Here is a 25,274-nt window from a genome sequence, read left to right as displayed (position 1 = left end):
ACATGAGCGTTTTCCTTTTGCGAGGTTTTGATTTCTTCTGGAAATGCCTCCATTTGAGTAAAGCGTACAATTGCATTTTCTGCTCTTTTGACATCTTCTAAAGTAATCTGCTGTACATTCATGCATTTTTTAACTGTTTGCATTTTTCTTTCCATCAGACATTGTTTCTCTGCATTTGAGTTCTTAATACTCATGTTGGTAAGTATTTCCTTTCTTTTCTGACTTAGTTGCAAGAGTATGTCTTTTAGCTTAAGTAGCCATGCTACTGCTCTGGTTAGATTGTTCCAATTTGAGTGATGGTGTATGAATGTGTGAGTAGGATTTTGTTCTTCCTTTACAATTAAGTTCATGCTAAGAACATCCTTCTTCACATCATCATCATCTTCTTCTTCTTCTTCTTCTTCTTCTTCTTCTTCTTCTTCTTCTTCTTCTTCTTCTTCTTCTTCTTCTTCTTCTTCTTCTTCTTCTTCTGTCAGAATTTGTCCATTCAGATTCCTGACATTTGAGAAATTCTGGACCATTCAGCCAAACTTTCGAATTCAGAAGAGCACTGGCCTTGAGACCACGAGACGCACAATCAGCTGGATTTTGTTTAGTGTTTATGTATCTCCATTGTTTTACCTTGGTCATTTCTCTGATTGCGTTCACTCTATTGGCCACAAATGTTTTAAATCTTTTGTTCTCATTCTGAATGTACTTCAATGTTGACGTACTATCTGTCCAGAAAATGGAGTTCTCAAGAGCAAGTTGTAACTCTGCTTTGATCAGTCTATCCATTCGTACTGCAAGCACTGCTGCAGTGAGTTCCATTCTTGGCATTGTAGTTTGTTTCAATGGTGCAACTCGGGATTTCCCCATTAGAAATGAGGTGTGCACTTCATGTCCTGAATTTGAGAGACGAACGTACGTGACACAACCATAACCACTTTCAGACGCATCACTAAAGTGATGTAGTTGTGCAGATGTTATCGGACCAAAGTTCTTTGGCTTGAAACATCTGTTGACACTGAGCTCTCCAATGCAACTTAGACCTGCCATCCATTCATGCCACAGCTGCGTGTAGTGGTCTGGTAGGTCTTTGTCCCAGGCATAATTCTGCTTGCAAAGATCTTGCAGAATGTTCTTAGCAGTAAGGACGAATGGAGAGATGAAGCCAAGAGGATCGTATACCGAGGATATGATGGACAGTATTCCCCTTCGAGTACATGGCTGCTGTTTCAGGCTCACTGCAAAAGTGAGTTTGTCTCTTTCTATGTGCCACTGTATGCCAAGAGTTCTTTCTGTAGGAAGATCGCTGGATTCCAAGTCGAGGTCTTTGACCTCCTTTGCTCTGGCTGCTTGTGGGATGGACATTAGGACAGTTCTGCTGTTACTTATCCATTTGTGCAAACGAAAGCCTCCCATTGAGCAAGCTCTTTCAAGCTCTTTGCACAACGTCACAGCATCAGCTTCAGTGGCCACCGATTTCAAGCAATCATCCACATAAATATCTTGCTTAATTGTTTCCACTGTTTCATGCAAAAAGAGATCTTTGAAATCTTCGGCAGTTTGTTTGAGGGCGAAACTTGCACAACTTGGCGAAGATGTTGCCCCGAATAAGTGCACTGTCATTCTGTGTTCTTTCAATGGTTGACCTGAGTCACCATTTGGCCACCATAGAAAACGCAAAAAGTCCACATGGTTCTCCATAACTCTCACCTGGTGAAACATGCTTTCCACGTCTGCCATAAGGGCGATTGGCTCCTGGCGGAAGCGCAACAGGACGCCTATCAGGTTACTGGTGAGATTTGGACCTTGTATCAATTCGCTGTTCAAGGATGTTCCCTGGAAGGATGCGGAACAATCGAATACAACTCTCAGGGAGCCCTTCTTTGGATGGTGCACTCCGTGATGTGGAATGTACCACACCTTTCCACTTTGGGTTTCTAGTTCATCAAAAGGCACCGCTTCTGCGTGGCCCTTTTCAAGCATTCCTTCTAGAAATGCAGTATATTCTTTATGATATTGTTCATTCTTTTCAAATTTTCTTTTCAGAGACATAACACGCTGCTGTGCCTGTTGGTAGTTGTTTGACATCATTACGTCATTTTCTTTAAAGGGTAACGGTAAGTAATAATGACCATTTCTTAGTTCCTTTGAACTTTCCATCACAGACATGAACTGTTTGTCTTCAACTGACATCTCTGATTTCTCCTCAGCTGCCAGTTCTGGAAAATCCTGATGATACTGTTTAATCAACAAGTCATTCAAATCTGCTACAGATATGCGATTAACTACGGTACATGAGTGACTTCCTTGCATTTCACATTTTGTTTCTTGCATGAGCCCATTGATGACCCATCCTAAGGGTGTTCGAACAGCATATGGCCCATTACCTCTACTGTTTATCACCTTCCAAGGCTCCATAAGCTTTGCAGCATTTGTGCCTATTAACAACTCAATGTCAGCGTCCAATTGTGGAATTTTCACCTCACGTAAGGGAGTGATTCTCATGAAAAACAGATTTAAAACGGTTCACACTTGAAAATTTTAAAATGGCATTTGAATACAATTTCTCTTTTTGTTATGCAAGATTAGGGTCTAAACTTCTTAAAACACTTATATATATATATATATATATATATATATTCATTTTTTTCTGTATATTTTGGAGCATTTTAGTCAGTCAGAGCACATAAATTCTCAGCACCGCAACATGATAACATAGAATAGATATGGTTTAAAAGTTACAACTATTTTAATTTTTTAATAGATATTATTAACAGTTGTGCCCATATGTGTATATAGCCCAGAAAATATTATATTTATAAGTTTCCCATTTTTTTTCAATTTTATGATTTGTCTCATTACCGCAACATATTTCATGATTCGTGTCCTGTTTTTTCAGGATATTTAACTGAAAATTCCAATGTATAATTACTTATTTAGTACAGATGACAAATGAAGAAATACAATTTATCCAAATACCATTATAAACTAGAATTTGTTTTACAACAGCAAAATAATAAGTAAATAAACCTGTGTTGCGGTAAAGAGAAAGGTGTTTCGGAAATGAGTGTCAAAGTTTCGGTAATGAGATTCCTACTTAATTCACCATAACACTTTACACAACAAACACAGAGTGTGAATGCTGGGAATATATAACAAATTCTTGAGATTTACCTTTAGAGTTTTGTATGGAGAAGTAAATGTGGCATTTTCTGTTGAAAATTATTCTCAGAAAGAATGAAAATATCCCATTTTGAACTGTGTATTTTAATAAAACACATTCCAGCATACTGTACCTCAGACATAAATTCATTAAAAATATAAGCATGAATGTAGACATAAATGGAAAAGGAATGTTTAAATACAATATAATCAATACATCTCATTACACAACTGTGAAACATTAAATTCGTGAAAACAATACACATCAATGTAGATATAAATCGAAATGGAATGTTTACATTCAAAATGATCATTACAACATCTCATTGTGCTCATCTCATCTCAGCTCATACATCACAATATGCATCAGGTGCGCAGCTTGTGTTTAGCCCAAATATCAGGCAAAACACAAAAATGCCTCGCAGAGGAAGTGACTGGCAGAGGCTCGGGAATTTGGTCTTTGATGTCGTGGCGGTAGTACCACACCTTTTCCCCAGAAAACTTAATTGATGGCACATAAAATCGGTTTTCCCCAGCGCAGTTCATAGTGTCCACCTCATACTGGTCATCTGCAATCTGTATTTTAGAAAGAATAATTTTAAGAGAGTGCCATCAACTTGCCTCTCCAGCACTCATTTGAAACTTGGTGACTAAACAAGCCTGACAATGTAGTTTCACCTGAAAGTAATGCCTTGAAATATTTTTTTTACCTGTGTAACTACACCGGGGAACAGATCTGCGTCGTATTCCACAAGGACCCACTGGCCAACCTCTATGGAAGCCTCTGGTGGCTTTGTGGAAACGTCGTCTTCCTCCGCAAATGCATGGCGTGATGGAGAGAAGCACTCACAATTTTTCTGACAGAAACATGACACTTCCCTCGTGTGAACTACCCCAGGAGTGGTGGACACCAGCTGTTGTGTAGATTAACAAAAACAGTTTTAGTAATTTATCTACTGATTTACTAATTTATGGAAATGTGATTAGGATGGCAACATAATGATATCTTGAATGTACTAACTTACAGTATGTGGCTAGTGTGACTTGTTATGTGAGCACTTAAATATATTAATTTTGACCTACTTGGTGGATTTTCATTGTCCCTGGGACTGGCTTAAGGTGTGGAGGAAGCAATTCACCCCTCTCTTTAATTTTGTCCTCAGACACCTGTCAAAGTCACAGTGAACTTCATTATCAGTTTCTTAAGTCACAGGCATTTCACAGAAGATTGAAATGGTGTTCAACCAAACAATCTACAATGTGCAATATAGCCTAGAACATAGTTACACACACACACGCACCTGGAATAGAGTTACCGAGGAGTTCAGGGTCAGCTGCTGAAACAGAGTATCTGCATCTGGGATGCTTTGGCCGTATGCCACTATTCGGTCTGCCAGGTTTTTTAAGGCTGCCCCCACGCCATCTGGGGGTCCTTTTCCATGAGACGCCTCTGTGAAGTTCCATGTCACGTATTTAAATCCATGGAGGAATGGTACAGTGGAGGCCAAGTAGAACGAATTTCTGTTTCTGTATTGGGATGTTGGGCCATTAGAAACAAAATGTATGTTGCATACATTGGGGTGTTGTTGGCGGATGTACCTCAAAACAGGTTCCAGGTGGGCCCATGTTGCTGTTGCATTGTGCTGGAGGCTGGCAGACACTGAAGCAAAGGCTTCCACCCTGCCTTTACTGTTGTAGAACACACCAGTGTGGAGGGTTACCTGCTGGTTCCCACCTCCGAAATGGGTATCCTTCACTTCCCGCACATACTTGCAGCTCCAATTTTCGCTGTAATCGATATGGACCATCACATCATCATCATGGATGCTATCCTTCATCGTCTTGAGAGCGGAAAACTGGTGCCTGATGTTGAAGATATGTGCGGCAAAGTTGGGGAGATGTTCCGTGGTAAGAGCTACCAACCTCTCAATGGAAGTACTTCGGGTTTCAAGTGCGGTGTTCTTCACTTCTTTCTCCCTGGTTGCAGCTTTCCCAGTCCTCTCCACTGTGATAGACCTGGTCACCCACTCCTGCCAGGTGATTATGTTGCCCTTGTTCTCCACATCAAGTGCTGTTGGAATCACTCTGTCTTTGCAGGCCTCACAACGATTGTACATACAGTCAATGTTGTTGGCGTTGCACACAACTGACTGTACGACATCACCTGCGCAAGATGATTCCAAAACTCCAAGCTGGTGTAACTTTTTTATTTTGAAATGGAAATTTTCATGCAGCTTGCATGCACATGTATCCCTGTCAGCAACTTTTGGCCTGACTATCCAAAACGGCCTAAGCTTAAAGAAATGCACCTTAGACACATTTTGATGCAGGTTTTCACCACAAAACTTCTTGTGCAGGTTAGCCATTGTGTCACACAAGTGCCTTTTCCTATGGATCACTCCTCTCCGCCGGATCTCCCCAGATTTTCCGTTGACCACAGTGGATACATCATCCCTATGGAGGAAAGAATGTACCATTTTCAACAGGCCTTTCCTCTTGCTGTTGAGCGAAATGCCACCTTTCTGCTGCCTGACTTTTTTGTTTTTTGCGGTCGTGGCAATCTGCTTGGTCACAGTCACCCTTCGAGCTTGAAGTCTCCTAAATTTCTTGTTGAGATTCTGCATTTCTTTTCTGTTTTTTTTCAATTCCTCTTCTGCCTGTCTCAGTTTGGTCCTCAATCTGTTGACAACTTTTGATTTCTTTCTGATTGTGCTTCTCTTTGGGGTTGATGACTGCAGTGGTGGTGTTGGTACATCGTCTTGTATTGATACGTGATCCTCAGGTGTTGGCTTATTTACTTCAGCTATTGCTGAAGAATCACTTAATTCACTCACAGAAGAATCTGGAGTGAGATTGAGAACACATTGGGTTTGTTTTTTGTTCTTGTAGCTTTTCGCTGAATATTGTCTCCACTTGAGTTTTTTTTTCTCATGCTCTCTTTTCGTAAGGTCCTTGACAGTCTTCACTTTACCACTCTCCTTACGTTTGTGATACCTGAAAGAAGAACCCAAGATTTGTGTTACTGAACAGTCATTACACAAATGAAAGTTATGTGCACAACCATTGTTATTTATATTTGGACTTCATTGTGTGTCCATGTGTGAGCGCATGCACATCTGCCTCAGCCTCATGTACACGCCTGTCTTTCACAGTCTGTCTCAACCTGTGTGTGTGTGTGTGTGTGTGTGTGTGTCCCTATTATCTCCCTGTCACCCCGAACCTCTCTCTCTTTCCGTCTGTACTCCTCAAGTAGCTCAGGATTGCTGTAGATTTTCTCTCTGAACTTAGCCAGCCTAGCCTTTGCGGATGCCTTTTTATTCAGAACAGATTCCTGTCTGTTAGGAAATGAAATGACATTGCATATTACAGTTGATTTTAAAATGTAAAAGGTAAAAATATTACTTTACTATTTACAAAGACAGCTTATATGGATAGCCATATCATAGAATTGTTACATTGAACCACACATTCTATTATGCAATGTATATTAAACTTCTCAAAATGACATGATACAATGCAATGACATGAAATGATGAAAATTCATATAATAAACGGATTTATATAGCAGGTCAGTGCTCAATTACAAAGGACCACAGCGGCACCCATATAATTTCCGAATAAGATAAAAAAAAACTGTTAATAAGTATTGATGATATATACGTGTGTGTGTATATATAAATAAATAAATATTTTATATATAAATAAATACATATATAAATATTTTTGTAAATAAATAAATACATAAATAAACTATGACAGATACTATAATATACAATATACTATACTATATATCAAGTAAATTAATAAATAAATAATAAGTAAATAAATAACGAGTAATAAATAATATAAATAATAATAAATAAATAATATAAATAAATAATAAATAAATAATAAATAAATAATATAAAGTTCATGTCACTTAAAACATTCATTTCTCATTACCGCAACAGTGAATCTCTCCACCGCAACAGGCTTTTAATTGTTGCGGTGTATGAGAAAGCTGTTGCGGAGCCTGAGTGACCTTGACCTTCTGGGGCCTCTCTGGGGCCACCATGATGCTAGGCTAAACTTTTGCTAGCTTTTTGTATTTAGACTTTAAAAACCTTAAAAATTCCCAAAACACAATCAAATGTTCATTTTTTAAACATTGAAAACTTGCTGTTTCGGTAATGAGAAACAAAAAGTTCTGTATGCTCGCTGACAACCAAGTTTTTAACATTTATCTGGAGAGATATAAAATGAGGTGCTTACCTGGTAGCCATCTTGGGTGTTACAGTAAAAGGTGTCCCCCCTCTCAAAATGGCTGTTTTTTGTCTGTTCCTTGTGGTCTTAAATGGTGCTTGAAAATTGTTGCGGAGGCTGAGAATATTGGGTGTGACCAAAGTTCTTTTTCTAAATATTTTCTTTTCTTTTACCAGTGAATTCCAAGCAATAACTTTTTATTGAATGTAACAATTTACCTTATGAGATACATTTAAGTTTTTTATTATTTATTTATTTTAAATATTAAAATTATGTAGTTGAAGAGCCGAGATTCAGTAATGGACGCGTTGCGGTACTGAGAATTTCACATTAAATTGTAAAAAATACATAATTTAAAATATCACAATGTCTTCTTTTAATCACTTCCAATATAGCCTATGATGAGATGTTTATAAACCAGTGTTTCCCAAATTGATAGCATTTATCTGTTCATCACAATCCTTAATGCCACCTCATGAGTGATTTCGTGAGAATCACCCAAGTATTTCCATTTGTCTATTGATTCTTGTGTTGGTATGTGTCGTTTTGAAACTGGTAATTTCGTTTGAGTGTAGACCTCTGGGAGTTCATGGTACAGCAGGCCTTCCATATTGCTGACTTCAAGACCAGAGACTATACTGCTGTGGACATGTTTCTCCTGTCCCATTGGGCACAAGAGTATTGTGGTGTTTTTACCAGAGATATTTAACTTTCTTTTCAATGAGTCTGTGCAAAATGTAGCTGAGCTACCGGGATCCAGAAATGCATGAGTATTTAGGACTTTGTCTGAATTTGAGACCTTTACTTTCACTGGGACGATAGCAAGAGTGCATTGTTTCGATTTACCGACGCCTATTGGATCATCATCATTTACAGATACCATAGCACTACTCAGTGGTTTGTTTCCAGTTGCGACACAGTCATCTTTAATTCCATCTTTTTCTTTGCCAGTGTGAATGTGAAGGATGGTTGGGTGAGACAGAGAACATGTTTCACATTTCATTCTGTTTTTGCAGGTTTTGCTAACATGTCCCTTTGTTAGACAACCAAAGCACATCCCATTTACTTTCAGGAATTCTATTTTCTCACTGTTTGGTTTGGACTTAAACTTTTCACAATTTCCAAATGTGTGATTTCTTTCACAGAATAAGCAAGGCTTTTCAAGAGCACACTTATTTGTATTCAGTTTGTGTCCATATTGTGACTCGTTCCTTTTTATTTCAGGTGCCTGAGCAACTGTAGTGGCAAAGCTGGTCCTCCCACTAGGTTTGGTGAATGTTTTTTGTGGTTTAGATCTTGACACTACTTTGCTCTCCGTTGGGTTGATGATGTCACCAAATATTGGATCTAGCATTGCTCTAGACTGTCTTTCAATAAAGTCTATCAAGTCCTTGAATGTTGCTCTGTGTTTGTTATCTTGCATGCTACACACATTTGCTCGCCATCTATCTCGCAGCCTAAATGGAAGTTTAGACACAATGAGTCTTAAGTTGGTGGAACTTTCAAGCTCTTTTAATCCATCAATGTCTTGCATTGTATTGTAGCAGCTATGTAAAAAGAGAGCATAAGATCGCAGCCCCTTGCCATCTTCTGGTTTGATGGTTGGCCAGTTCAAGGCTTTATTCATGTAAGCAGATGCTATTTTATAGCTGTTCCCAAAACTGTATTCTAGCTGCCTTTTAGCTTCCTTATACGCGACGGTAGGATCCATATGCATAAAGCTACTGACAAGGCTTCTGGGTTGGTCCCTTGTATACTGTTGTAAGTAGTATAGCCTGTCATCCATATTTGTAGTTTTATTCTCAACACATTGCTCAAATGCTTTGATGAAAGTCCTATATTGAAGAGCATCACCATCGAATATGGGAATTTCTCTATCTGGCAGAAGAGAGAGTGTTTGTTGTTTCACTAACATCTCAGTGATTTGAGTTTGTCTTTTTAATAGATCAGTGACGCTTGTATCATTGCCATTTGGGTGAATCTGGCTTCCTATTGGCACGGAGACGCTCAAATTTGCATTTTGTTGTGCACCTACAGTTTGCCTAGGTCCAGTTCGAGGAGCTGATCCTTCTCTCTGCGATCTCACTGGTCTTTGTACTGTTGCAGGGGTGTTATATTCCGTTGGTGTACCGTATTTGTATACGCCCGACACTGAACGTTGGTCTTCAGCTTCTCTGAATATTCTAACCTTTGCCTCTGCAGCAGCAAGTTCGGAATCTATGACCATTTTTTCTCTTCGTGCTTTTAATTTTGCGAGGATATTTGCTTCTTCGATATCAAGGTCAATTTTGTCATCCAAAGCCTGCGCCTTTGCTCTAATAGCCGCACATTCTGCTTCGGCCTTTAGATGAGCGAAAGATTCTCGTGACGCGCAACTGAGAGCACTTGTTGCTTTGCAGCTATGCGTGACACTGTGCGCTGTTTGAGATGCGCTATCTTGAGGCTTAACAATATCGTCCTGATCCTCTTCTTTGTCATCATCTTGATCAACCTCGAGCCATTTTATGACACCTTCTAAGAAGCTTTTGAACAGGTTATATTTGGGTTGGTACCAGTCTAAGTTATCGGCCTCCTTTTCATATGCATCTTTAGTTAATTGTTGTACAGTTGCTTGTAAACTAATAAACTCAGCGAAAAATCCATCAAACAAGTTAATTTGTTTCCTAACAGTTTCTTTGTCCTGTCCGGCTTCAATAAGACTATTGATTTCATTTCGTTTGCGTGTTAAAACACCAAGCTTCCCCTACGTGTTGCAATTAACTTAAACAGTTCTTTTTCATCGGACAAATCCTGCTCTACAGGCTCTTCGTCGGCGGACATTTTTCAAAGATTAACTCAAAAGTTCAACACACAAAAGATCGACAATATTTCAAAGTCAACACATCAACGAGAAGACAAACGCAAGTGAAAAGGCCCATTCAGTTTGTGGTGTAAGCACGGCGGCTCACGTTAAGTCATTGTATGAGCTCAGCGGCCCACTCAATTCAGCGTTTTACTCACAAACGTCCAAAGATAAAGGTTAAATCCTCAAATCCTTCCAGCGGGAAACGTGTATAATCCACAAACTTTAGGGAATGCAGCTCACAATCTTCTAAGTATCCTATAAGAGTAAATCCGTAAATCAAACTTCCCAAACGCAGGTAACTTCCAAATATTCCGATGCAGTTTCAACTTTCCAATAGCAGAAGGTTTTCAACGCTGTAGTGCCTTCCAGTAAGTCACTTCGAACGCCTCAGGGGTTTCAATAGTTTGTTCGTTCGTTTATTCCAGTATTTCGTTTCGTTCGTCTCTATAAATAAACTAAATAAACTGACAAATACAAATACAATTGAAAACCATATGCCTGCTGGCGTTCCAACATCGAGTTCCAAAACCAACTACCCAAGGATTCCTCCTTTCTCTACCTATATGCCACTAATTGGCACAGGTGTGCAATTTAACTCCTTATGTGCCAAGGCCTTCCAAGGCCACAAGGTCATGTCACCAACAGGGGTCATTAAATCAACTTAATCACGAGAATGTAATTAATGGCTTACGGGAGTTACGGGAGCTGTGTGCTAATCTTCACTTCAACGACTAACTTAGCCTCCCGTTAACGGTAACGTTAATGTAGCTGCTAACGTTAGCATGTAATTCGCTGTCCGTATTTCTGTTGTTAGCTCATTAGTATTCACCATACTAAATTGTCACAGTCTATAATCAACATAATAAGTTCTCTTAGACGTATTTAAGAACACCAATAGACAAAATAAACTTTTCAGTTGATACGCAACACTTACCAGACAAGAACAAACCGATTGTTGTTTGTACTGTTTAGCTAACCTCCCGTCGTTCTCAATGGGAGGGTACTGAGTCATTTTTCAGTTGGTCCCCCCATTACTGCGCAGACTCGCACTTAACTTCGTGACGTTAGCCATCGAACTGAATCTTGTAACCAAGCGGCAACATTCTAATCTGAACAATGAAGCCTACCCGGAAGTTCGAAAAACTGCAATACATCGAAAATCCGCTAGGGACTGGTCCCAAAAGCGAGCAAATGTCCATAGACTCCCATGTTAAAATGTCCGTTTTCACAGCGTAAATACATGTTTTTAAAGCCTGGTCCCATGGACTTTTATTGTACTTTTCGGTAGTTTCCCAGTGCCTGACAACTGTGAGGGGGGTGAAATTTTTTCTAACTCATTAGTTTAGATCACATTTAGATATAAAATATATGAATAATTAAGGGCGTGGTTGGCTTGATTGACGGCTGACGTCGAGGCATACAGCAGCAGACGTTGCCAGCTGAGTGGAAAGTGGAAACCCTGAAACTTTGATGTCTCAGCCATTATTATACACAAAGTTACCACATCCTTTCTGAACATCTTTATTCAAAAAGCTGACATAAAATGGTTTGCTAAGCTATTAATTGAAGCCTACTAACCGACACTTTCAGAAGACTTCGTTCCAGTTTTTTCAGGTAAGTGACATTCATTCCACTACTATTTCACGTAGCACTAGATGTTAGCATTATTTAGCATCGAGTGGGCACTAACGTTAGGCTACGTTAGCGTCATATCGCCTCAAATAAGTTAATGTCGAAAATGATGACCGAATGGCAGAAGCACACACATACATTTAGTTAACTTGAATAAAGTTAACGTTAGTGAAAACCATTGTGCTCCCATTATGAGTTAGCTTAACGTTGGTCATACTAGCCAGGTGTGAGTCAATGAACAGACAGCTGTAAAGTTAAAGGCTGTGGTGCAGGTTAAACAACACTTTCAATTAATGGGTACATTAAGCACTCAAGATATGTATATAAAGTCCATATAAATGCCTCCAAAATGGTGTTAAAGTCCAGTTTTTGTAGTTTTTGGTTAGTAACGGTTATTTTTTATTTATTCGGCGATGACGTCATATGAGGTAGACGTGGTGGAAGCTATTTTTTACAGTCTATTGGTGGAAGCAGAGATAAGAAGGAATCCGAACTGCGGTCATATCCCTGTCCCACCCCATCTCTCTCTCCCACTTACTTACTGTCTCACTATTCACTGTCCTATACAAATAAAGGCAAAAAGCCCAAAAAATAGGCCTATACTTAAAAAAAAAAAAAAGATCTTTGGTGGAAGTAGCCTCAGCCTTATAGCAGCTACTACTAGCACTGTCTAACTGGGATGAGGAAGATTAGGCAAGACCCACAGTTAACATTTATGATGGCCCATATAATTTGGAACCTGTTAGACGTGTGAGGGCGAATGGGGAAATACCGACAGCTGATGGCCATCAAAGAGAAATTAATGCATGGTCAGAGGAGAATCACTGGAGAGTTGGTGAAGTGTCCTGGTGAGTTGCTAGCAGCAACGAGCGCTGGAGCTAGTCTATGAATAGCAGTGGGTAGGCCTACAATAACAATTTTTTTTTACTGTCGAGTGAAAGTCAACGTTTTCTTTATATCTAGTGACAGTGATTATGTCGTTGGCTCAGAAGTACCCTAAACGTAGTCAGAAGTTCTAGAAATAGAAGGCTATGCTAGATGTAGCTTGACCCACCTGTGAACCCCTAGTGTTTATTTCTAAGCTTTCAGGCTAGAACTACTCTTTCTCCGGTGAAAATGTTGTTTGCAAACGTAGCCGACGCCGAGTAGGCTGGTCGTGTCTTCAGTGTGACTATAGTGCTAGTTTTCCCCGTGATTGACATTGTCATTGACACCGTCAGGGTACCGCTTACCGGGAGAGAGTAATAAGCGTGTCTGTGTCGCTGTGTTTAGCAAATTGGTGTCTGTGTGGGCGGTGTCGTCCCATGGAAACTGTGGTGGAGAGCTTGTGTTGTAGGGAGGGCGCGTTTTGGTCGCTGGTCGAGGAGCTCACCCCGCGGCCAGCAAATAACGTGCCTAACATAGCGTCCTGGATTTGAGGCATACTGCCTGAATCCGTTTGTGCTACACATAGCATACTCACACTTCAGGCAAGATCATGGTCCCCTTCAAGCCAGCACGCACGAGTATGTTCATGGTTTATGTTTACTTTACCAATCTTTTTACACTGAGTTCTTTGAACCAACAGTTATAGGAGAGAGATGTGTTGCATACACAATAAACATGCATAAGACACAGGCTTAAAATGACGTCTTCAACCTACTCAGAGTTTTAAACTGAACAATCTTTCCTACTTATCCCTATGCAATACCGGTACACTGTGTACAGGCAGGCTATACGCTGGGCTTATGGGGTTTTAGGCAGGAGTATAAGGAAGCCTCTACCCTCTTGTGTGGTTTCAACCATCAGACAACAATTCCAAAGTGGTGACCAGACCTATCAGGGCTTTCAATGGCCTCATTTAGATGAAAATGAATAAAAAGAATTGTTATGCTTATTCTGTTGTGATCGCTCCATTGCCCTTAAAATGTTATAAAGTACACAGAACACATGAATTTTGATGAAAAAAAAAACAGTTTATTGGCATTGCTTGTAATGGTTACTGAACATTTAAACATTTACTGAACAAGGACAAAGACACAGGTTGGAAGTAAACAAATCTCTATAAAAAAATGGTTAGGCACAAAACATACAAGGAACACTGATGAAGGGCTAGACGCGAAACGTGTGCAATATTGTGGTCTTACCTGAGGGTCAGCTGATGGTTCCCTTTCTCACACACAAACCCATGATATTTCATGCATGCATACATGCAGTGATACATGCAAAAGCACATCAAGCAGACACACAGTGAGCCCAGATAACACCGCACACAGAAGTTGACAAGGCACAGGTAAAATGATTGGTAAATTATTTTGAATTACATACAAGAAATTTCATGCAAATAACAACAAAAAAGAAAATCCAAGCACACAGACAGAGGAGCAGACATGCAGCACCCCTTGAATGGGGTACAGCGACAATTATTACCACTTACAAAGACGAGAAAAAGTAATGATTTTGTGCAAAGTATAAAACAAAGCAACAGCACACAAAGACAAAACAAAACATGTAACATGCAGGGAACCACCACCAAATGAGATGAAAGGGACAGAAAGAAAGATACACCGACCTAGATATGTAAAAAAAGAAACTTGAATGAAACACACATGACCAATACAGTATAACACTCAAATATGATGACATCACAAACCAACAGACTAAAGCTAGCCTGGTACACCTGTGTCCCAGCATCAGAAGTGGAGGTGGGCAAGGGCTGATCCCCAGTATCACACTGTCCATGGTCTCCTGCTGTGAGGCGTCTGTCAACATCTTGTGAAAATAAATATAAAAAAGGTCAGCGAAGAGGGTATATAAGAGAAAAAAGATTACAGTACAGTGGACCCTGATATGCGCTACTCGATGTTTTAAAAAATACATGAAAGACATTCAGAACATATTTGATGATGTTGAAGGTTACTGTTAAATGTTTACATCAATACTAGTGGTAATAAATGTCTAGAGTGCATGTGGTGCATAAACTCTATGAGGTAGTGCATTTACTTTATTGGGAGGTAACTAAACTCTGAAGTGAGAAGTGGATAAACTCTGTTTCTGAAATGTCAGAGGTGGGTAAACTGTGTTTACTTGCGTTAGCCTCCACTACAGCCCTGGTGACACGGTCATGGCCAAATATATGTGAAAGAGAACCGTAGCAGTCTAACACAAACACACTGTTTAGTTGTGAAAGCTGCTTGATGATCACTGATCCCAACGCTAGCCATGATGCTTTCATGACGATATGGACATTTACTTTCGTGAATCACGAAATATCCTCTAATGTCAGACTGATCATGATTGTAGTGGAGGCTGTGTCAAAGGGAACACGGTATGCAAAATACACACAGCGCTAGCTAACGCGCAGCTTTTGAACATTAGCATGATGCTTACCGTGACAATATCTCGCTTGCGGCAGACGGTGTCTCTGGACCTCGGGACAGGGCAGTCAGAGAGGTTTGCATGCACAGACGGCACAGCGGTAGGAATGAACTTCGCCATCCTCTCACTCTTTAAACCAAGTGAGACCATCTTGGCATCCCCTGAGTGGTAATCCTCCTCCTTGAAATGCGCGCTGCATATTCTCGAGAAGGCGGTGACAGAGCTAGCTGAAAAATCCGCCCACCTAACCTTGACAAATTGCACCTAGCTTCGGAAGATCCCTTTGTCCTTGGGGAAGCAATGGACCCTAAGTCCAGTTTTGCTGGAGTTCTTGCACCTGGCACAAACACAGTAGTAAACCATGTTATCTATTTATTTATATATCTACTCTCTCCCTCTCTCCATCAGCTATCTATGTTATGATGCTATGCTATCTCTCACTACTATCTATCTATGCTATATCTCTCTCTCTCTCTCACTATCTATCTATCTATCTATCTATATCTCTATCTACCTCTATATATCTATCTATCTAGGCTATCTCTATCTTTATATTTACTTATATATCTGACACTGTTACTCTCTCACTAGCTGCTACTCTCACTAAGTTAATCGTCGTCTCTCTCAATGGTATCAAGGCGGCCTTTCCTCTGTCGTCCCACAACGAGTACCTCATGTGACGTCATGGAATGCATTGTGGGAGAAATAAGAATGATCGCAAACCTGTTGCTAACCGCTAAACTATCACCTACTTTTCCTTATTATATTTCTTTTTTGTGATACTTTACAACATCAAATACAATGGATAATTGTTTAAATGTTTATTACCAACTAGAAAATTGCCAGGAAAGACAAAAAAAAAAACCTGCACCACAGCCTTTAACGTTAGTTCACAAACATACTGGGGCAACAAAGCATGTTCTCGTCAAAAAACCTTTTGTAAATACGCTCTGTGGGAATGCTTAGTCCATTGACAATTTATACAGTCTTTGGGTTGTCACGTTTAAGATAAAAAAAAAAACGTCAGCCGAAGCATTAAAAGGCTTGTTGTCGGCTAGCTGAGGCAAAATTGTGAACCGCTATGAACCATTGACCGTATACTTTGAACATGGAGCTGTGATAACAAGCGATAGTTATAACTGACGTTTGAAACTCTTATCGATGCCATTTATTTGTTAAACACAAATTTGAACGAACACTTCTTGTCTATGCAAAGTTTCCCTGTAGGTAATCCAGACAGGCTGGGTGCTGGAGAGGGCTCTGGACTCCTAACTTCAATTCTCGTCTGTGCAGTCAACACTCAGAAGCATCACTTCAGCACTGATTCCATGGTACTTTGACATTTTTCATACATTTAATTGGAGCAACCTACTGGTTGTATATTCCAGACATCGTTACCATATACTGAACATGAATGCATTTCAGACATTTAGAGTGGCCTTTTATTTTGAGCAGTCCAGGGCACATCTGTGCAATAACTATCAAAATAATTTATCATTAGCATCTTTTGATAAGTCACACACGGAAAGTAGTTGTATTATGCCTTCAAATCAGCAGGTTTTGGTTGGATTAGTTGGTCCAGCTACTGTTTGACTGGACCTTGGCCTAACTGTTAATAACTACCTCAATAGGGTGTAGATATGAGATTACACTGTTTCACTGAAAACACAAAAATACAAGAAATATTTATTCTACATTACTTTAAATACACCACATTTATTTTTGCTTATTGCCCGCATAAACAGGGCATGTGCAATAGTTGAATACGCGTGTCCTGTCCCCATTCAGCTAAGTGTTCTGTGAGTTTGTTGTTCATTATAAATATTGGGAGTGAGTCTGCAAATCTTACTTCGTTGTTGTCATATATTGCCTCCACAGTCTATGATTGCCACATAAAAAATATTTTTTTTAGCTTAATTTGTGAGCACTTGTTCATAGTTTGCAGTAAGTTCAAGGATGTGACGTATACCGATATTTCTGTTTTCAGATCTGGAACATTTTGAAATCCTACCAGATGGGGCAGAAGTCATTGAGCAGTGGCAGCTTCTGATTTCAAGGACTTTGTTCACCTTTATTTACAGCATTTGCATCTGTGTCTTTAAAGTGATCTAATATGTATTGACTATGTACTAGCTTAGTACATATTAGTTTTTGTTATTTTAGTTTCACAAATTCAGTGGTTACCTGTAATGCTCAAGATATACAAGGAAAAAATCACCTTTACTTCTGCATCTGGGTCTTCAATTCAACCTACTGACTGAAGCTGACGGATTTGTATAAATGTTTTTGAAAGCACAGGCAAATTGGTTTGGCATGAGTTTTAATGTAATTCACAGTTCAGAAAAGTTCCATAAACATTTCCAAGTGCAAGTTCAGTGCCATCAACAGTAAATTTGCTTTCTGATATTTAAAGAACAGAAATGGTTTTGGCATAAGTAAAGGGTAGGTGTAACAGTCCATCAATAGACATAAAGTGAAATGTACTGTATAGTCTCAATGGGTTCAATATCACCACACCCCAGCCAAACCACTTCACCTGGACCTCTAGTCCCAGGTTAGAGCCCATGGACCTCCTTGCCGCCTCCTCCCCATGGTGAACTGCCAAAATAGAAAGATAAACTTTTCATTAGTACCTATATATCTTACAAGATAATACAATAATGCAAACCAACACTACTTGTTGTAATCAACAAAAGTAGTTATTGTACAATGCTGTAGTATTGTGCGATTTGAAATGGGTCTTCAGTGACAAACTACACTAATATTGGCATTGTTATGCCAAACACCGGACACTGTAACTGGATTTAACGTTTTGATAATAGCCTGATAAGAAGGGGAAATAAGGCAAGCTAACCGAACATGAACGCTGGATCGTGAAATGGCCACCGATGAGAAATTTCAATGTCATCTTAGACCAAGCTACCACTGACAACTTTAGAGCAATATAGCGATTTCAAAACGTGATATTAAGAGTTAATCAAAATGAATTCATGATGTACAAGTTAACTAATACCCTACTACGATTTTGTTATCAATTCACACCACACGTTGACAGAATACAGCGAGCTGGCTGATGTTATCGTAAATTAATTAACGTTACAATGATGGCTGCCACTGAGGATATGAGATGCTAACGTTAATCACAAAAAAATAAAGGCAAAGATACATTTTTGTCAGTATGAGTTTCTGAACCTGTAACGCTAAACTGCTAAATTACTCTACGTTATTTTACCGTAACTTCAGCAAGGGAGGGATAGCTAACGTTAGTTTATTTTACCTAGAAGCTAGAATCTGCAAACTCAACTCTTCTTTCTCAACTTTTCAACCGTTCACCCGAATACCTTTCAGCATACAAAATTAAAAAGTGTCTGAACATGGCATTAAGAAACATACATGAACTTCACGTTAGCAGATCAAACTTACCAGCAAATTATGTTACAGCAACGTCTGTGCCAGTCCATCTTGTAGGCCTAACGTTACAGATAGCTTAGCTGAGGCTGCTCGGCTGACGACGAGGCGGGTTCACCGGCTTGCTCAGGAGGTGGGCGGGGTTAGGGTTTTCCAAGATGGCGCCGCCCATACCCCCCATAAACGGCTTCATAACCGTTCTTCAGAAAATCTATGGGTGACGTCACAGACGCTTTGTCCACATTTTTTACAGTCTATGCTTGTAACTCATATGATAGATACACAGAAATTCTTCTCACACTTCCTTCGCCTTCAAAGTCATCAAAGTTAAACATTTATTTATGTATTATTATTAATATCATCATCACAAGTGATATCAAGTCGTGTTAATGTTGAAACTACCACACATGTTCATCTTCAAAAACAGTCATGGTAAAACAAAACAAAAAAGTTATAGCCTTGAGGCTAATCTTCTTTCCATTTTCCTGACCTACGGTCAATCCACCGAAAACCTCGTACTGTTTTTCATTAGGTTTACCAAAGATTGTTAAGGCGGAGCAAGATATTTCATCAGGAGCCACTTCCGGGAACCCGGATCGCACGAGAGGGGGGGGGGGGGTCAAAATCCCCCTTTATGCAGAGCAGAGGCAGCGACTGCTCCATTGAAGTCTATGGGCATAGCTCAGAATTTCACCACATATGCTAAGGTCTTGGTTCTATAGAGTTAGGAATGTGAATTTCGGGCACGTTTTCATGATCCTCAAACCCTTCTGAACATTTCAGGTACATTTTTAGCATTTTTGAGCATTCCAGTCTGGAGAAAATCAACCTTATATCAGGTGTGCGCCGGTTATTTATGCAGCTGCTGTTGGCCGGTAGCAACGTACGCTCGTCAATACGTCATCGACACGCCTCTTTATGCAGACAGGATTCAATTCCCATTTCGCGGCCATAGACATGAACTACGACGAAGTATCTTGCTCCGCCTTAACAATCTTTGGTTTACTTGCCTCTATGCTTTACCTTAACATAGGCTACAATGCTATTGAGTTTCCGTGCTGGCTGGACTACGCTTCTTATCCAAACAATACGGTTATCTCCCTTCAGTGCGTTAGCTTCCCTTCAACCGGACATGCTAAACATTCTTCTTACGGTAACGTTACGTACAAGGTAGTCGAGTCTTGTTTTGCCTTTTATTGTTTATGTAGATAACACAGAAGCTAAAATATCGGCACATGATATATGTTATATGAAGTTATGGGAGTTCAAAAAATCCTAAATGAATGGGCGTTCTATGGGGTTAGCAGAGAGTTGATAACCACCGCTACATCGATGCTTCTACTTCCGGGAATTCACCTGTCCCCTTGTTCAATTCCATAGAACTGTCACTCCCCGATGTGAGTCGCTACCGGATGTGAGTCGCGCATGCGTCACTTTGCTACTTTGCGACTACCTGTGCTGTTAGCCACAGAATAATGACATTAGCCTACACAGCAGTAATGTATTATTTAGCGTAAGGCATCACATTTTCACGGCATGATCTCTAATGTCAGTTCTAGATTAGAGGCTGAAGTAGCCTGCTAGCGAGAGACTTCTGTAATATCAATAAAAATTGACCTACATAACGAAGTAAGCAATCAAGCACAACAAAGGCTGTCACTTGAATGGCGTTTGCTAACGTTAGCAATCAAACAATCTTAGATAGCTAAAACGTTTTTGAAACAGAAAAGTTAATTATTTTATGGATTTCAGTCGGATCCCTTGGCGTTATGCCGTAAAACCTATCAATCTGAGCATGTGTGACTCACATCGGGTAGCGACTCACATCGGGGAGTGACAGAACACTGCAGACAGAGAATGTCTAATAAGGGGAGAACCGCCACTCTCGGGAAACTTCCGGTTTCTAAACTGGTTGCAGTTCCTTTTCTGGTTCCACATGAGGGCGCTCATGAATAAGTGCAGAATGGAGGCCTATGGAGCTGTACCCCTCAAATCTACTTTTCTCGGGATATAATTTTTCCCCCAGAAATTCGAATGTTGCAGTCGAAAGAGGGGGCAGAGAAAATACAAACCGCTGAGTATTATATTTTTTTAAAGTCACTTATTTGTTCTAAAAAGCCTTTCAAATGTGTCAATGACGTCATTCATTAGCAGAAAGCTAGTGTGTTGTGGGCAACAACGACCTAACCTGTAAGAAATCAAAAGGACGTGACTACTCGTTCATTCAACTTTTGACCTATAATCCATATCGAGCTTGCAGAAACCACAATCAAATATTCAATTTCTCAACGACAACCAGGTGAAAGAGAGAAATTTAGCCGTCTAGCTCCATAGACCCCCATGGTTTTTGCACTTATTCGTGATCGCCCCTAGCGGAACTGCAACAGATTGCAGGTACAATGGAGTTAATAGGGAGTGATCCGGCTCTCCGTAAACGGGCTCTGACTGCAGAATGCAGCAACACTGTGCAGTTCTATACAGTATATGACTTGAACCAATTACTGGAAGTTTGTTCCCAGAATGCCACAGCCCCAGTCTTAAAGAGATCACATATCAACCCTTACTTAAATTTAATCTTAAAATAAAATACATAACTAGAGACAGTGACACTAAAGGCTTTACTGCTGTTATGTTGTTGTGTCATTATTTGTTGGTGCCACAAACCATCAAGTAGATGACCATCCACAACAGCTTAATCCTGTGCATAGGGCATAAATTGTGCTAGAGTCAGGAACAGATGTAGCTACATAACCTTGCAGTGTGCAGTGTTGACATGAATATAAACTTTCTTTTTACAACTATCAACCCTGTTGCTATAGCTTTCATAAACATTATATGCATAGTAAACATATAAGGTCCAAGAACCACCACCATATAAGGTGAAGATCAAATCCATCCCAGGAGGAAGTACACAAACACATAATGCAAGTAAGCATTGAGTGCCCAACTTCGTGACACCTCCAAGTAGGCAGGTCAAAGCTAATTGAGAAAGTAATCAATTCTGCATTGCACCCAGAAGGGAGTTACTGTATGTCTACTCTCTAAAATGTTCTATATATTTTAATAATGGTCTTCTCCTTAATGGTAATCCTAAAAATACTAACTCTTACACAGTAATTTTGCTTATCAGTTGTTCTACCTCATACAAATCCAAAAAAGCCACAATAAACAGTAATGAGAAAAAAAGAAACATTTAAACAGGAAAGTAGCATTTACTCATAATACCTAACTTCTTTGTATCAACTGTGCCACTAGTGTATGGGACAATAACACCGATTTCTAAGTTATTTGAACAATAGTGGTAAATTATAGTCAACTTGACAAAAGAATAGAAGTTAAGATAACACCAAGGGAAATCATTTTTTACAGTGCAGTGGGCGGTATAATATCTTGATCATTGAATTAAGATAGCAGGGAGCAGATCCAGTTAGTGTTCTATAGGCCAAAGTATGGGTGAAGGATGAGACAGAATAGCAGTCACTCAAGACCACTCTTTCAGAGGCCTCCCATGGCTGTTATGAACTGATCCATTGTGGCTGCAAAAAAGGCTGTACTATGCGTTGCAGGTGCAAAAAGGCTGTCCTCAAGTGCACTGATCTTTGCTCTTGCTGAGGAGACTGTTAGCCTGGACACAGCCAATAGAGACATGACATTAAAAAAGGAAAACATTGTTGAGACAAATACTTGTGTATTCCTTATTAAATTGCTCTTTATCATATTATTTACTATCTACCATTCCACTATGTATCTATCTATCTATAGGCATAGCAGTATGACTAAAGGTGAAAAATAAATCAGATTTGTATGTGATTAGAATGTTGCCAGTTAAAGGTTCCATTTGATACTGTCATAATGAACTCAAGCAACCAGTTTGAATGGCAGTTAATGTCAAGTCAAGTCAAGTCAACTTTATTTCTATAGCACATTTAAAAACAACTGAGTTGAACCAAAGTGCTTACAAACAAACATAAAACAATGACAATGGTACAACAACAATATAACATGGGGGGGAAATAAATAAATAATTGAAATAATAAACAAATTGGTCAAAAATAAAATAAAGAATAAAGAGTGTGTGTGGGGGGGGGGGGGGGGGGGGTATTAAGGTAGATTAAAAGCTTGGGAGAAAATGAAAGTCTTTAAGTTAGACTTAAAGCAGTCAATGGTTGGAGAGGACTTAATATGTACAGGTAGACTATTCCAGAGTTGGGGGGCAACAACAGAGAAGGCTCTATCACCCTTAGTTTTAAGGCGTGTTTTGGGGATATAGAGAAGATTCTGAGATGAAGACCTAAGTGATCTTGGAGTGCTGTAAGGAATTAGTAGGTCACCTATGTAACTAGGTGCCAAACCACTGAGGGCTTTGAAGACAAAAAGTAAAATTTTAAACTTAACTCTGTGCTCCACAGGTAACCAGTGCAGCTTAGCCAACACAGGAGTTATATGCTCACGTTTCTTAGAGCCACTTAATAATCTAGCTGCTGCATTTTGAACTAGCTGAAGTCTGTTGAGAGTGGAGTGGAACAGGCTAGATGTTATGAAAGCATGTATAAGAGTTTCAAGATCGGAGAAGGACAAAAAGGGCTTCAGTTTTGCAATGGTTCTTAACTGGAAAAAGCTGCCTTTGACCACACTATTTATTTGCTTATTAAAATTTAAAGAGGAGTCCAAGAAAACCCCAAGATTCTTTACTTCACTGTGGCAGTTTGCAGAGAGAGGTCCTAGTGCATTTTTCAAGATAGAAACATCACTTGGAGGGCCAAAAATAATTATATCAGTTTTACTTTCGTTCAGTTGAAGAAAATTTCTTGCCATCCAGCATTTGATGTCACTGAGACAGTTAAAAATATTCTCCAAAGAACAAATGCCATTAGTGTTAACAGGCAGGTAAAACTGAGTGTCATCTGCATAGCAGTGATACTGAATGTTATACTTTTTAAAAATTGAGCCAAGGGGTAGCATATAAAGAGAGAATAAAAGAGGGCCCAAAATGGAACCCTGAGGAACACCACACTTTATAAGGGCAGAGGAAGAGGAGAAATTAAACTAACTGAATATGATCTATCACTAAGATAAGAAGAGAACCATTGCAGAACAGAACCCTGGAGACCAACTTCATCCTCCAAGCGTTTTAATAGGATGTTATGGTCAATGGTGTCAAATGCTGTACTCAGATCAAGAAGCACCCAGAGGGCGCAAGATCCAGAATCAACTGCTAAGAGAATGTCGTTTTGGACTTTAAGCAAGGCCGATTCAGTGCTATGCAGAGATCTAAAACCTGATTGGAATTTATCACATATATTGAACTCACTCAGATAAGAAGAAACCTGAGAGAGGACAACCTTTTCTAGTATCTTTGACAGAAAAGGTAATTTAGAAATAGGCCTATAATTCTTCAGGTCACTGGGCTCAAGGTTAGGTTTCTTAAGTAAAGGTTGCACAATTGCACGTTTAAAACCTGAGGGGACCACTCCATTGGTTAGTGAGTGATTAATTATAGCCAATACAAGAGGGCAGATGATGGTAAAAACTTCTTTAAAAAGGCGTGCAGGTAAAACATCTAAGTGGCAGGATGTAGATTTCATATGGGAGACAACCTCAGAAAGCTGGGAGGAAGATATAGCCTGAAACTTTTGGAGGCAGCTAGGTGAAAGTTCTATCACTGAGGGATCCGAATCTGGAGGTGAGATTTGAGATTTTATTCAAAATTTTATCGATGAAGAAGTTGAGGAACTTCTCACAGATTTCTGTTGAAGGGGCAAGAGTAGATGACGCAGAGGCAGGATTTATAATAGAGTTAATGGTATTAAATAAAACGTTTGGCCTATGAGCATTATTGTTGATAATCTGAGCATAATACTCAACCTTTGCTGCTTTAACAGAGTTTTGGTAGGTCTTTAGATAATCTCTGAAAAGGTCATAGAAGACCTGAAGCTTCTCTTTTTTCCATTTGCGCTCTGCTTTCCTGCAAGATTTTCTGACAGAACGGGTCGTGGCATTTAACCATGGAGTGGTGATAGTTAATGTAAGTACTAGATCTTCACAGTAGAATTCTGGAATGACTTGTACAAATATTTTGCTCCTCAAAGATGTGTATATTATACAGCAAATATCTAGCCCCAGAGGTCAGATCTGAAGTGGCTCCACGTCTGAAATTAAACCTTAGGGGGTGAAGATTATATGGTGAAACTTTCATGCTTTAGTCATAAAATGCACAATTGTTTTGCTTATCAGCCTAACTATTTGCATTACAACCTTTTTGTGGAATAAAAGTCTGGCAAATATAACAAATAGGCTAAATGCATTTAGACAGAAAAAAAAACTATCAGGTATGATCTATATCAATATCGTGAAGGAGTTGCATGAAACTTTGTTGGTGCTGAGGTCTGTCTGTGTGTCTGTATGTTGTTGTTGGTGGCGGCTGTGGCAGGTGTGTCTGAGGGAGTGCTACACCTTGGGGGGAACTATGTGCATTTTGTGTCAAACTGGTCTTGTTCTTGGAAATCATAAAGTATAGTTGTCACGGGGGTGATTGTTTGTGTTTGTTATGTCTGTGTCCTGGTGGTGGGTTGTGGTATGACATGCTATGCTCACCTGTCTTGGGTTATCTGGGATAAGCGCAGGCGTAATTGTCACAGGT

At 39.6% G+C, this 25,274-nt stretch overlaps 2 protein-coding genes and 2 long non-coding RNA genes across 4 annotated transcripts; 1 reads left to right on the top strand and 3 right to left on the bottom strand.

The window, feature by feature from the left end:
* Window positions 1-486: 486 nt before the first annotated feature.
* LOC121708505 lies at window positions 487-1,971 on the bottom strand (the record flags this gene model as incomplete). Its single annotated transcript, XM_042091239.1, has 1 exon — window positions 487-1,971. A coding segment is annotated over exon 1 (1,485 nt), but the record flags the coding sequence as incomplete, so codon positions are not given.
* Window positions 1,972-3,026: 1,055 nt separating this feature from the next.
* Window positions 3,027-5,275, bottom strand: LOC121723698. Its single transcript, XM_042109646.1, has 4 exons — window positions 4,452-5,275; window positions 4,234-4,317; window positions 3,861-4,064; window positions 3,027-3,726 (listed from the first exon to the last, which is right to left on the bottom strand). The coding sequence occupies exons 1-4, from the start codon at window positions 5,265-5,267 to the stop codon at window positions 3,517-3,519; spliced, it is 1,314 nt and encodes a 437-aa protein (XP_041965580.1). The 5' UTR covers window positions 5,268-5,275; the 3' UTR covers window positions 3,027-3,516.
* A 6,390-nt stretch (window positions 5,276-11,665) lies between these two features.
* Window positions 11,666-17,272, top strand: LOC121723784. The gene is made up of 3 exons (XR_006035038.1): window positions 11,666-11,851; window positions 16,443-16,557; window positions 17,214-17,272. It is a non-coding gene; the product is annotated as an uncharacterized LOC121723784 (long non-coding RNA).
* LOC121723795 lies at window positions 13,814-15,675 on the bottom strand. The gene is made up of 2 exons (XR_006035044.1): window positions 15,239-15,675; window positions 13,814-14,620 (listed from the first exon to the last, which is right to left on the bottom strand). It is a non-coding gene; the product is annotated as an uncharacterized LOC121723795 (long non-coding RNA).
* Window positions 17,273-25,274: the final 8,002 nt, after the last annotated feature.

The sequence above is a fragment of the Alosa sapidissima genome, chromosome 1 (assembly GCF_018492685.1).
Source record: "Alosa sapidissima isolate fAloSap1 chromosome 1, fAloSap1.pri, whole genome shotgun sequence".
Lineage (NCBI taxonomy): Eukaryota > Metazoa > Chordata > Actinopteri > Clupeiformes > Clupeidae > Alosa > Alosa sapidissima.
This window is presented reverse-complemented; position numbering and strand designations above follow the sequence as displayed.

What these genes read in the sequence shown, in the direction of transcription:
- LOC121723698 (XM_042109646.1), bottom strand. Translation starts at nt 5,267, where the DNA reads ATGTACAATCGTTGTGAGGCCTGCAAAGACAGAGTGATTCCAACAGCA. An exon ending in CCTCGGTAACTCTATTCCAG is followed by an intron (nt 4,318 to 4,451) that starts GTGCGTGTGTGT and finishes TGACTTTGACAG; the next exon opens with GTGTCTGAGGACAAAATTAA. An exon ending in TCCCCGGTGTAGTTACACAG is followed by an intron (nt 3,727 to 3,860) that starts GTAAAAAAAATA and finishes TCTAAAATACAG; the next exon opens with ATTGCAGATGACCAGTATGA.